Source organism: Ochotona princeps, chromosome 7 (genome assembly GCF_030435755.1).
Source record: "Ochotona princeps isolate mOchPri1 chromosome 7, mOchPri1.hap1, whole genome shotgun sequence".
NCBI lineage: Eukaryota > Metazoa > Chordata > Mammalia > Lagomorpha > Ochotonidae > Ochotona > Ochotona princeps.
The window spans coordinates 33,326,641-33,340,303 of NC_080838.1; the positions used below are offsets into that span (position 1 = coordinate 33,326,641).

The 13,663-nt window shown below is 40.4% G+C and overlaps 1 protein-coding gene across 1 annotated transcript in view; it reads right to left on the bottom strand.

The window, feature by feature from the left end:
• The window catches only part of SYNPO2 (synaptopodin 2), a 185,614-nt gene that overhangs the window by 33,992 nt on the left and 137,959 nt on the right, over positions 1–13,663 (bottom strand). The window contains exons 2-3 of the mRNA XM_004594529.2: positions 4,765–4,916; positions 436–1,238 (exon numbers count right to left, since the gene is read on the bottom strand). Of these exons, the coding sequence (XP_004594586.2) occupies positions 436–1,238; positions 4,765–4,916 (955 nt within the window). The remainder of the gene's footprint in view (positions 1–435; positions 1,239–4,764; positions 4,917–13,663) is intronic.

The window sequence follows — 13,663 nt, forward strand, 5'->3', positions numbered from 1 at the left end:
TGCTTTTAATATCAGTGGTGGAGCCTGCTTTTTCAAAACACCTCTTTAAACTCAGACTCCATAACCCTTTCTTACGCTGCTGTGGTGTGAAATGTTACAGCATTGGGAGACAAATCAAAAACAAAGCCTGATGGCATAATTTTCTTAGATGGTGCCTGAACTTTTGAAGCTAAATAGAAATTCATGGAAAAAGCCTTTCCATTTAGGCTGAAGTCTGAATGTATCAGTTCCCAATCAGAAACTGGGAAGAGTACTTTACAGTTTCACATTTGTTATTTTGTGCATTCATTACACGCTTAAAAAAAAAAAAAGAACTCCAACAGAAGACACAAAAACAAGCCTTAAAAGAAGTAACTGCCATGCAGACAAACCAGCAGCGAAAACGCCCAGCCCTCCCCAGCCCTTTGCTGACAGCTGAGTCGGTGCAGGACTTACGTGCGTGTCGCGCTCTGTGCTTGTGTGGTCTGCTTTGATCCTTGTCTGAGCGTGCAGCGTCTCCCTGCTCTGTGGCTTCTGATGAGACGGCAAAGGATACCAGAGAAGGAGGTGCTTCAGACTGCCCTCCTTCCACAGGAGAGCCCACACACTCCTTTCCTGGCTGAAGCCAGCGCCCTTCCGCCTTGTGCCTGTCAGAGCAGTCCAGGATGACTTCCACTCGGGGCAGCTCTGCCTCATCTGCTCCACCGCCTTGGGTCACTCTCAGCTCGCTGCCACTGGAGAGCTGGATTATCTTGCTGGACTTCAGACAGGGGTCTGGCTTCTCCTGAGGAGCGACCGAATTGATGTGGATAATCTTTTCCGGCTGTAAAGTCGGGTCTGGGTCAGGAGACAGAGATTTTTCAGCTCCCAAGAGAGCCAGCACAGGACCCTCCGGTCTCGGCTGTGAAAGCGACAGTTGTAACTCCACTACAGGGCCTGGCTGCCCAGCCTCAGCTGGCTGCCTTAGGATAACTTCTTCTGTCAAGACTTCTCCTTGGGAGTTCAGCACTTGGGGGACCCCATGCTGGCTGAGGCAGGCTTCCTCCTCCGCGTTTCCTGAACACCCAGGACCACTTCTTTGGTCCTCAGCTGGGATAACTCCATCCTGGGTTGGGGCCACTAAAAACTCTCTGTACTGGGTGTTTGTGGCTGAGCGAATCTGGAGGGTGGTGCTTTCCACATACTCTGCTTGGGTGAGATGCTCATGGCTTTTGTTTTCAGTTTCAGAGATCAAAGCCTCACTTATTCCACTGGAGGGTCTGCACACAGAAAAAAAGATATTCAGGCAATTAAATCAGAATGTCTTGCACCTGCCCAAGAACTTTGTGACACTTATGTCTAATATGTGTGTGAGCCCATCAAAAGACTGCCTCCTGAATGTCAACAGCCACATGTTGAAAAGTAAAATTGGCAGTTTGTTATGACTGTAAGCCTTTGTTACAGCACAACAAGATGTTTACAGAAGACTTTCAAATCTAAGTTCAGCTTTTATTTGGAAGGAGCACAGGTTGTAACCACATGATGGAGCTATCTGTAATAAATTGGATTTTTCCAAAGAATCATGTTTGCTACCATGTAACAAAATGTTTCGACGTCTGGACATTACCAAATCATGTCCAGCAGCTTCAGATCAATCTTGAATTACACAGAATTCAAGTAATCCCTCTAGAGGACCTGCTTTCTTGAAAGGACTGAAATGGAAGCTGTGTTTTTAAGTTCTGGTGAGCCTGTATTTTGTAATAACGGACCCCAGCCCGGTACTCCAGTGTAAAGAGAAATCCTTTCCATGCTGCATGAATCATGAAGTCATGGAGTATTTATAAACTGAGATGTCTCCCCTTCTTTCAGCAGAACCTGTCTCTTGCAGCATTTTCCTTTCAGAATCTCAGAAGTCAAGCTGTTCCATTATCTGTCAGCGAAAGACCCCAGGATTGTTGGCCGAAGTCTTTTGCTTTCTGACCTTAGCCATCCTCAGGTGGTTTTGCACATTTGGGTTTGTAATGAGAAGTCCTGTCCGTTTAGGAGCGCAACAACTTCTTTACAACTCTGAACTCTGTTTTCACAAGAGAAGCTCCATTCTCGGAACAGAATTTTACCTTTACTTCTTAAGAGTTTTTTTTTTTTTTTTTTTTTTTTTTTAAGCAATCATAGCTATCTCATAGCTGCCTCTTCTCTCCTTGCCCAAAATGCATTTTACTTATGTGGAGATCACCCATTGAAGAAAGTGCATTCCTACTTCCTTCCACCAAAGAATGTATGCAGTAGGAGAATTTCAGACAGTTTCCAAATATTTGCTTCTAACTTTGCTTTTGGATGCATTAACAACAGAAACAAACAATATGCAGCTTTCTTCATGAAAGTAAACTGAAAATCTTCCTGGTAATATGGTATTTACAAAACATTAAATTATGGTATTAAAAATGTAATGACAGCAAATTAAATCATTCTGACATAGGAAATAAGAAATACATGCTAGAAAATTGAATTTGAGCATACCAAAAGGTCAGGGAGGTTTAATTTAAGAAGATTGGGGAGAGAAGCAGATGAAATCACTTTGAATTATGTTAGCAATCAATTGAGCAGCTGAGAAGAGAGTAGTTTTGATTCATTCCAACCAGACCAGAAATAAATGAATATTTATCATAGATAAAACACAATGTATGCACATCAATAAAATCATAAAAACATCACACAGAGATTAAAGCTTTAACGTTCAGAACAGTTCCCTTGTCCATACACATACTGAATTGCACAATTAATGTGTCATAATTAAATGATTATTTATTTTTATTTTATTTTGTTAAGATTTAAGATAACAGAGACCCAGTGTGAAAAAAGCTCCAAAAACGAATCATGTTACCTGGCTATCTCTGGGCACTAGTTCAAGAAAAGTCAAACATTTGCCCTCCAGAGATAGCTGGCAATGACAGGGATCGGAGAAATAGTTAATTACAGGAAACAATGTTTGATACCTACAGTGGTGATGATGGTGGCGGTGATAACGATGAGGACAATGCTGTGACCTCTGGATTCATTTTACTTTGGGATTCTAGGATGACTCCTATCAATTAGCTATTGAGGTTGTAAAAAGTAAAAATATTCAAGAGAAAATCATAAAAAACACAGTTCCCATTATGAAAAGCAGCAGAGAGGCAGTGGCTGCTCCATTTCTGAGAGTACACAGATACTGAAATTGCAGCTTAACATTAACGATTCTCCCCATGGTAGCTGTCAGAATCAAAACAAGGACCAGCTGGGGAAGTCCCAATTCACTGAACACGGCCTCATGGTTTCAGTAAGAATAATAAGTAAATAAATTAGAAAAGATGGCACGGTGGCGTAGCCTAGCGGCTAAAGTTCTCGCCTTGAACGCCCCGGGATCCCATATGGGCACCGGTTCTAATCCCAGCAGCTCCACTTCCCATTCAGCTCCCTGCTTATGGCCTGGGAAAGCAGTCGAGGACGGCCCAATGCATTGGAACCCTGCACCTACACGGGAGACCTGGAAGAGGTTCCTGGTTCCCAGCTTCGGATCAGCGCGCATCGGCCCGTTGCGGCTCACTTGGGGAATGAAACATCGGATGGAAGCTCTTCCTCTCTGTCTCTCCTCCTCTCTGTATATCTGACTTTGTAATAAAATAAATAAATCTTTAAAAAAAAATAAATTAGAAAAGATGTTTTACCCTGTTTTGGAAATGCGTAAGTGCTTATGAAGATGGCAATCTTCAAATACCTCATGTTTGTTCATATAAATCAGGAAACATGGTGACTGTTCTGGCAACATTCCTCTGTTGGGCAGGTGGTTAAAACGCTAACACACCCCATCAGAATGCTTGGGTTCAATTTGCAGCTTCAATTCCTCACTCCAGCTCCATGAAAATGCATACCCCAGGAGCAGCGGTGATGGCTCAAGTAATTGCACCCTTAGCACCCACATGGAAGACCTGGACTCAGTTTCCAGCTTCCAACTTCAGTCTCAGACCACCAGCAGTTCTTGTGGGAATCTGGAAAGGTTTTCTTTTTGAAAGATTTATTTTATTTTTATTTGAAAGGCAGAGTTATAGAGAGAAGGAAAGATCTTCCATCTACTGGTTCACGCCCCAAATAGCTGCAATGGCCAGAACTGAGCACTTCCTCAAGGACTCCCATGTGACTACAGGGGTCCAAGCACTTGGGCCATCTCCCACCACTTTCCCAGGTGCATTTGCAAGAAGCTGGATCAGAACTGGAGCAGCTGAGACTTGAACTCGCACCCATATGGTATGCCAACATTGCCACAATGCCAAACTCATCTCCATTTCTCTCTGTGTCTTTTATATATTATTTAAAAATAAACATTTTTAAAGGTAAACAGCTTTGTAAACAATTGGAATTCTATATCTTTACACATTAGGCTTGACAAGGAAATACTTAGATGACAAGTTCTAAGAGTAACACTAGATTTCTGCTAGTCACAAGATTTCAGTTAGTTTTAATTCAAATGGAGTGACCTCGATCCACTGCAAGTTCTGACCCATATAAGGCTCACTACACTGAGTCTTCTGTGGGGGATAAGTATTCTAAATACCTAAAATTTTCAAGCTAATTCTCAATTAACCAGAAAATTCAGTAGAATGAAATGACTCATTTCTCATGCACAATGGTGTTTCTGTTCAAATGTTTTGACTTTCTGCAAAGCACCCTCCACTTCTCCTTAAATGACTAGTACCATGCAGTAGCCACAAAAAGCTCTTCATTTTTCTATTCAGTTACAAGAAAATATATCTTCCTATGGATCTGCTGTACCTTTTGATGAGCATTTGGAGGGAGTCTGTTATACTTTCCATGAGCTTGATGACTTCTGGGTAGGTGAGGTCCGCACAAGGGTTGCCATTGATAGAAACCACCTCATCTCCTTCACACAGCCCGGACCCAGAGGCTTTGCTCTGGCTTCGAATCTAAGAGGAACAACAACAACAAAAAAAATGAGGTAGAATTAGCTCACACAGCTTGGAAAAACCATGCAACCACCAGTTCTGAGAAACAGAGTGAACCTGTGCGTGCACTATAACACCTGCCCTGATTTTTAGTCACCTGTTAACCTGTAAGACCATCTTAAACATTTCTTACCACCCCACCAAACACACAAACACAATTCATTAGATACAAAAATGCCAATATTTAAGTCATGACATTGCACGTAGATGGTGGAGACAAGGAAAACAAGTCAACTTAAAGGCACCAGAATAAAAGAAATAAATAAAGAAGCACAGTGAAATACACTACATGTTTAAATTGGTTACATATTTTAAATAATTATTCCACATTGTGAAGTTTTATTCCAGTCAGAAAATGACTTTTCCAACTACTGTGAATTTCCTCATATTTCCAGGAACGGTGGAGCACCAAGATAAGTAAAGAGATGTAGAACAGGGCTACTAAAGACCTGGCACTAATAGAATTGAAAGAAAGAAGAAGAGAGAGAGAGGAAGGAAGGAAGGAAGGAAGGAAGGAAGGAAGGAAAGAAAGAAAGAAAGAAAGAAAGAGAAAGAAAGAAAGAAAGAAAGAAAGAAAGAAAGAAAGAAAGAAAGAAAGAAAGAAAGAAAGAAAGAAAGAGAGAAAGAAAGAAAGAAAGAAAGAAAGAAAAAAGAAAGAGAGAGAGAGAAAGAAATCAATACAAAATTAAAACAGGGGCTGGTATGGTGGCCTGGAAAGTTTATATTCCACCTGCATGCTGGCATCCCTTGTGGGAACCAGTTCATGTGCCAGATGCTCCAGTTCCCATCCAGGTCCCTGTTTGTGGCCTGAGAAAGCAGTGGAGGATGGCCCAAAGCCTTGGGGCCATTCAATCCACATGGGAGACCTGAGAAAAGTTCCTGGCTCCTGGCTTCAGACTGGCTCAGCTCTGGCCATTGTAGCCATTTGGGGAGTGAACCAGCTGACGGAATATCTTTCTCTCTGTCTCTCTTTCTCTCTGTAACTCTACTTTTCAAATAAAACTAAATAAATAATAAAATAAACAGCCTGTTGTAAGAACTGCATCACACTCTAACACAAACTCATATCGAACAACAAATGAATAAAAACCTAAAAAAAAAATTACAGATCACAGAAGACAAGACGATTTGAGGAGTGGAATAATGGCTGATGGCTCTCTCCAGCTCCACGCAGGGTAAGGAGAGGTTATTATCCTACATAGTTAGGTAAAAGTACATTGAACTATCCTCCCACTGCCAATCCAGGGCTGTTCTTCACCTTCCACTTCCAGCTGTGTGAAGCCTGGCTCTCTGAACCACTCTGGCTCAGCTTCATCGTGCTCTGGCTCCTGGCTGGATTAGATCAGCAACAAGCATGAGGGAGACATCCAAGAACAAGGGCAATGAGAGACGAGGTCATGTCCATTTTCCCTGCAGGATCTGCTGCGCCTTTTTTTTTTTTTTTTGGCAGTAGTACTGTTCTTTCATCTAGAGATTCACAGTTGCTGCCAGCCTGTCCCTCTACCACTGCCTTAATCCCACTGAGTTCCAACAATACAGGCTACCGCTTAGCTTCTTGAGGCCCATGAGTAGTACATTTCATAGTCTTGGTTTCTGGGTGCTTCATTGTCATTTATTGGTTCTCTTTCAGTCTGCCTTGGGTGTCTGTAGTACATTATTCTGAATGAAATTTTTGAACATGCCACTACCTCTTGCTGGGATCCCAGCTGATACTACTAATGTGCATATACTACATGTTATATTCTAAGAACTTGCTAGTTCTCAATGAGCTTTGTAGCATGATCATAAAATTCAAAATTTACAACCCTTTCAGATCTTACTGTAGACATTTACTACCACAAGTAATCCCTTCTGCCTATTATAATTAAGGTTTTGAGTTCTGAGGTAAACATCCCATCTGGAAGAATGTTTCCATAGCCAAACTTATTTCTGATTAGGCAAGAAATGTGGCCTCTATTCCTCACTCCTGATCGCTGCAAATGCATATCCCAGGAGTAGTGGTGCACTCACATGGAAGACCTGGACTCAGTTTCTAGCATCTAACTTCAGCCTCAGCCCTCCTGCAGTTGGTTAGGTTTTATTTTTAAAGATTTATTTTATTTTTATTTGAAAGGCAGAGTTATAGAGAGAAGGAGAGACAAAGAGACAGATCTTCCACCTGCTGGTTCGCTCCCCAACTGGCAGCAATGGCCTGAGCTGTGCTGATTTGAAATCAGGAGCCTGGAGCATTTTCTGGGTCTCCCATGCAGGTGAACAGTCCCACATCTTTGGGCCATCCTCCACTGTTTTCCCAGGCCGGAAGCAGGGAGCTGGATGGGAAATGGAGTAGCCAGGACATGTAGCGACTCCCAAATGGGATCCAGATGCATGCAAGGTAAGGATTTAACTACTAGGTTACCATGCCAGGCCCACACTTACATGTTAAATGATACTTTTGAAAGCCAAAGAATATCTTTACTAAACCAAGAAATGGCACTACTGAAATTCAAATCAATTCAGTTAGTTTTGTTCTGGGAGAACCCACTATTTCTACCATAATCTATAATAAAAGAAGGATTTTTCCCCTTTTCTGATAAGTCATTCTCATTAGCTTTTGTAAAGAGGATATATTCTAATTTATTAGAAAATACTAAATGAACTCAGTAGTTTCAAGGCTCTCACACATATGGAAGCAAAGAATACAACAAAAAAGAATATTCATTTGATTTTGGAAGTATTTAATTGCCAAATATATTTGCTTTATATTGCATAAAATAGTTAAAATAACAGATCAGAAAGAATTGTTTATATACCAAGGAGAAGACAATCTCCAATGACTATTTAAGCTATTTGTTCCCACTTCATTCACAGAAATTTGCGTTAAAAGTAAAATTAGATAAATAACATACCGTACTTTTGAGGCATTAATTTATGGGGTCAAATGTACAAAAATTGGAACAGAAAACTCATCCTGTGGAGGATCAGAGGAGTTTTATATTTATAAAACAGATACATCTTATACTCTGAACCCCCAATCCCACTTCTCTATGGAGGTTCTCTTTACCAGCAATGAGTTAGTTGTCTGAACTTTGACTGGTTTTATAGGGTTGCAGAACAAGATAAAAATTTCATTTTTTAAAAACTCTTATTGCAAAGTTAGATATACAGAGAGAAGGAGAGACAGAGAGGAAGATCTTCCATCTGATGATTCACTCCCCAAGTGAGTGCGAAGGCCAGTGATGCACCAATCCAAAGCCAGGAGCCAGGAGCCTCTTCCGGGTCTCCCACATGGGTGCAGGGTCCCAAGGCTTTGGGACGTCCTTGACTGCTTTCCCAGGCCACAAGTAGGGAGCTGGATGGGAAGTGGAGCTGCTGGGATTAGAACTGACACCCATATGGAATCCCAGCACATTCAAGGTGAGGACTTTAGCTGCTAGGCCACTGCGCTGTGCCTGAAAAAATTCATTCTTGGAAAATAAATAAATCCTAACCTTAACAGAGCTGTCTATCATCCAAACATGTGTTGCTTGTCTGGAAACGTGCAGTTCATCATTGTGCTTGTCAAGTGGAGCTTTCAATGGTATCCAGACAAGCCAGTGCACCATGGAGAGAGCCGTCAGCACTCTTCCACACCACACATTCTGAGGTCACCACCAGAATCCACTGCCGTGGCTGAGTTTCACTGACCTTTCCCTGGTCTCAATAGCAGGAAACATTTTTCTCTCAAGAATCATATTAAATAGGGTGAGCCTTGCCTTGTAAAAGCTTTTATGAAAGACTGATCTTTATGTTTTCATAGAATCACTACTCCACATTTAGATGGTGTAACAGAGTCTCTGGTACCCAAAATGTATCCCTTGGAATCACCAACATACCAAACAAGAGCTCTTCATAGTGGTGGCATAAAGGTTATGTATGTGTGTATATCAAGGTACATAAGATCCTATTTTATTTTTATAATTACGTTTTTTATAATTTTTCTAATTATGTAACACTATGTATGTGAGTAAAAATCCCAACCCAACTCTTGAATATGTTCTCATTTGTGTAAATGAGACACTGTCAACAGTAACTTTAAATACACAAATTGTTTGCAGTGATAGTGGCAACTCCGTATCAGTGAACTTGCAGAGAATCTGCTTCTTAGGCCATTAGTTCTACATTCACAAACTATCTCTGATAGTGGGAAAGAGCAGCATCTTTGAAAGGAAAATTGGGGATTCAGTTGTGCAGTTCCAAAACTTACTATCTGAATACCACACCATGCTTTGGTTCTCCAAAGAGCAAATGGGACTGATACATTTTGTGTGCCTACGTAGTCAACAAGGATTCAAAATAATGAGCTTAAAGTTCCATGATGTACATGTAGCCCAAGACTGATTGAGACACTAAAGAAAGAATAGTGAATCCTGTACTGATTGCTTGCCCCGGCCTTTGCACATAGACCATAACAAGTGACAAAAAACATTGTAAAATGTCAGTGTTTAATCTACAAGATGCAGGAGAACTTCTGCCTTTATTTTCAGCTTGGTTCTTGATAGCCAACATTTTCTAATTATAATCCAAGTTACTGTTGCTTCACCTTCCTTCACTCAATAAACATTTTATAGCTGAAAGGTGGCTGAAGACAAGCTTGTTTATGTTTCCCAGCATGTATAAAAATGTAATCATAATAAATAACAAAGTATAAGTTGTTTGTTTTATCCAGCTTTTATTTTCCTAGGACTTTTCCATCCTCATATCATTTATCCTTACAAAACCTGCAAGAGAAGTATAAACGCACTTGCATTTGGACAGATGAGCTAGTATACAATTATTTTACAGATAAGAAAACCAAGAATTAGAAAACTTAGCTACTTTGACTAAAACCACACACAGTTTAAACTCAGGGGATCAAACTCCAAAGCTTGCGTCTTTAACCACTACACAAATTGCTTTCTGCAGTCAACAGTCAAAACTCTCTATTGTAAAAACTAGAAAGAGGAGTGAAAAAGAGTAGTATGACAATGATGAAATGGGTAGTGAGTGAGCTCAGAGAAGACAACGAAAGGACGGGCAGTGGTCAAAAGCATTTGCCTGGTTAATCCAGGAGCTACTGGTTGGGAAAGAAAGGTTTGGTTTGGATCTGTTTTGTCATCCTCTTATTCTTTTAAAACAATTATTTACGAATTTCAACTGCACTGTAAAGAGTAAATACATGGGTAATACTGTGACACAATACATTGCAAATTTGAGGTGGAGCATAATTATCCTTTGAGAACTGATTTGATACAACATACCTATAGGGTATACAATATAATTCTTGTCCTTTGAAAACACTCCTTTGGAGACCTCATCCCACACCTAATACATTCAACCACAAGTGAGTTCTTATCCATGCAGTACTCTATTTGCTCCCAGTCCCTCTCAATTTAATGAGGCCACATAACTGAGAGGTATTGGCAATGTAAATATTTACTGAATTCTGTGTTCCCCTGCTGACCACTTCTTGATCCGTGCAAGGAAAGATTTATTTTACTGCAACCAATGGAAAATGGAAGATTAAGACTTTCCTGTGAAATCTGAGAACAAACTGCATTTCACAGTACAGAGCTGAGAAGAGTTACAGCTTGCTCACTGAATTTTAGGGAAAAATAATTCCCTGACAAAATTAAAAAAAAAAAAGAGCTTCCTCTTCTGTTTTTCTATCTTTCCAAATCTTCCAGGACTGACTGAAAAGCAGGTATCACACTTGAACTCGTGTAAAGTTTTGTTCTTACCTCCTTTGTGCCTTGGAGGTGGCATGCCAGTTATGTCAGCCTGGAGTCAGAACTACGTTTTGCCTCAGAAGCTGAATTTGCCGATGCAACTCATTGTACAAGTGCCCTTGGTGAGTGTCAAATTAATGGTAGAACCACAATTTCTGCTTTAAATGTCCCTACCATAATCTCTTGAAGTATATTAAAAAGAAGGGGGAACCTTAGCATCAGTGTAGCCTATCACATGTGGGATTTTTCTCAACCCAAACCAAGAAATCTCAGGGACCTAGCAGTGACCAAGTGAAAGGAGAATTGATCAGAGACAATAATTGCAATTTGAGAGGTTAGAATATTTTAGAGAAAACTAAAGAATAGTTTGTGACTTGACAGCTCTTTAGTAACTCCAGTCCTTCTTCAATCTTCCACTTCAGGCATTTGGTTAAACTTCCTTGTGTCCATGAGATAAAGTTCATTACACATTCCTTCACTCCATGTGGCTCTTCAATGGCAGCCCTGCATAGGTAGGCAGATCTATATTCTTAACTAAAGAACTTGAAGTGGCCAGGATGCTAAGTGAGAGACAAAGCCAAAACAAAGATAATAGCAGCTAAAGTTTTAGAAATAACTAATTCTACTTTCAAAGGACTTGGTATCCTCTACCCGGCATTGTGGCTTGTGTAAAGCATTGTCTGCAACACTGACATCCCATATTTGTGTCCCAGCTGTTCCATGTCCACTCCAGCTATGGCCCAAGTGTTTGGATCCCTGCCACCCACATGGGATTCCCAGATGATGTTGTGGACTTCGACCTGAATCAGCCCTGGTCATTTTGGCCTCTGGGAAATGAACCAGCAGATGAACATTTCCTTTTCTGTCTCTCCTGATCTCTGTAACTCTGACTTAATCATAAATAAATACATTTCTTTAAAAAAAAAAAGTGGGTCTATGACTGGGTTGGGGTAGAAGGTTGCTATTCCTTAATGAACAGTCTCCTAGGATCAAAATTAAGTTCAAAGCTGTTGGAAACTCATGCTTACAGTAGCACAGTATTTCTAGAACTGCACAGCAAATAGTTATATGGCACTTTCAATTTGAGAAAACAGAAGAAGCAAGAACTAGAATACAACAGAATAAAATCACAAAAAATCTAAATGAAATCTTTCTTATAGGAAGCAAAACTGTACCCTGAATAGACAAACAGTAAAACATTTTTTAAAATGGGGGGGCATGACAAAATATATTAGAATGTGAATTAAGAAAAATTAAAGAAGGTAACAATTAATTGAGTAAATCAGCAGTCAATGGTCAAAGCTTTGACTGGATTTTTCAACTTCTGCCCCAAGTTACTTCCAGAGACTGGAAAGATAAAATAGAATTCACAGATTCTCCTTTAGCTAGGATTGTTGGGGTGACTTATTTCCGACCTTGGCAGGTGTACCTGCAAGAAACTTGCATTTGGAACTGAAGCAGATGCAGAGAGATGTTAAACTGTGAGATGGCCGACTGCAGTAGATCTGGTGAATGATGTACTCTGGATTGGGCAGTTCATTCTCTTAGCCAGAACACAGTTTAAACATACATAACCCTGCAGTTGGCAAGGGATCTCAACAGGCTAATCTACACTACGGCACCAGCATCCTATCTGAGTCCATGTCCCAGTTCATGTCCCCACTGCTCCACTTCCCAGCCAGCTTCTTGCTTACTGGCTTGGGAAAGCAACAGAGGATGGCCCTCCTTGAAACCCTGCACATACGCTGGAGACCCAGAAAAAGCTACTGGCTTCAATCAGCTCAGCTTTGGTCATTGAGGCCATTTGTGGAGTGAACCAGTGGATGGAAGAACTCTCTCTTTCTTTCCTGTAAAATCTGCCTTTCAAATAAAAATAAACAAATAAACCTAACAAATATATATAACCCTGGACCCCACAGTGGATTCTGGCTTCCTGGAACTCAGACTTTATTTTTTCATTCATTCATTTACGTAGCAAAGAGACAGAAAGAGAGCTTCATCCATTGTTTCACTCTCCAAATGTCTGCCAACACCAGAGTTCAGTTGGGGCCAAAGCACAGAGCTGAAAACTCAGTCCAGATCTCCCACAGGAGCTGTGATACAGGACACAAGCATTTTAACTGGTGTTTTAACCCTTAAACTAAACATTGGCCTTCTCCAAACCAGCTCCAGTTTCTCAATGTGTTCAGCCTTACGGAGCCCTTGGGTACCAATATGGCCATGTCAACTGAAATATTTCTTAGAAGCCCTTCCAAACGACTGCATTTCCAGATTATTTCAATAATTCTGTTTATTGGAAATCAACATGGAATAGATGATAGAATTGAGGACAAAAATGAAAGATAAAAGGATAGTGGCATCTAGTTCTCAAAAACAGAAATATGGGAGAAAAAGGATTTGAGAACTGATATTTCAAGAGAATAAGAGATAACTCAAACATTCAGGCCACATAGTTGTATGAGGTCATCACCTGCTTAGAACAAAAGAGAAAGAACAGAGATGGAATTAAAACTGGAGGACAACAAAGTATGTTTAGAAGCACCATTATCAAGTACCTATGAAGAAAACAAGTACAGACACAAAAACACTAGAAAGAGCTTACAAGGAAGTCCTTCTTTCACTGGGGAGTAGAGATGCCTACTGTAAAAGGAGGATTCCGAATGAAACGGTTACGTTGACAATAGGATACTAGATTTTCTACCGTTGCCTATCCCTACAATGTCATGATGCACTTAAATAGCAGAATGTTAAACTTGGAACTGTTCCCAAAAGGCTATACTACCGTAATTATATAGGGGGAAATGGTAGGAGGAAAAATGAAGAGGAAGGAAGGGGAGGGAGAGGGTTGAATCCCTACACCTAAAAATTGAATCATGGAAAATAATAATAACAATTTAAAAAGAAAAAAACTTAGAAGGAAGAAAGTGAGATGATTATCAACATGCAGAGTTATTCTCTGCAAATACTCTACAAAAGCACGTG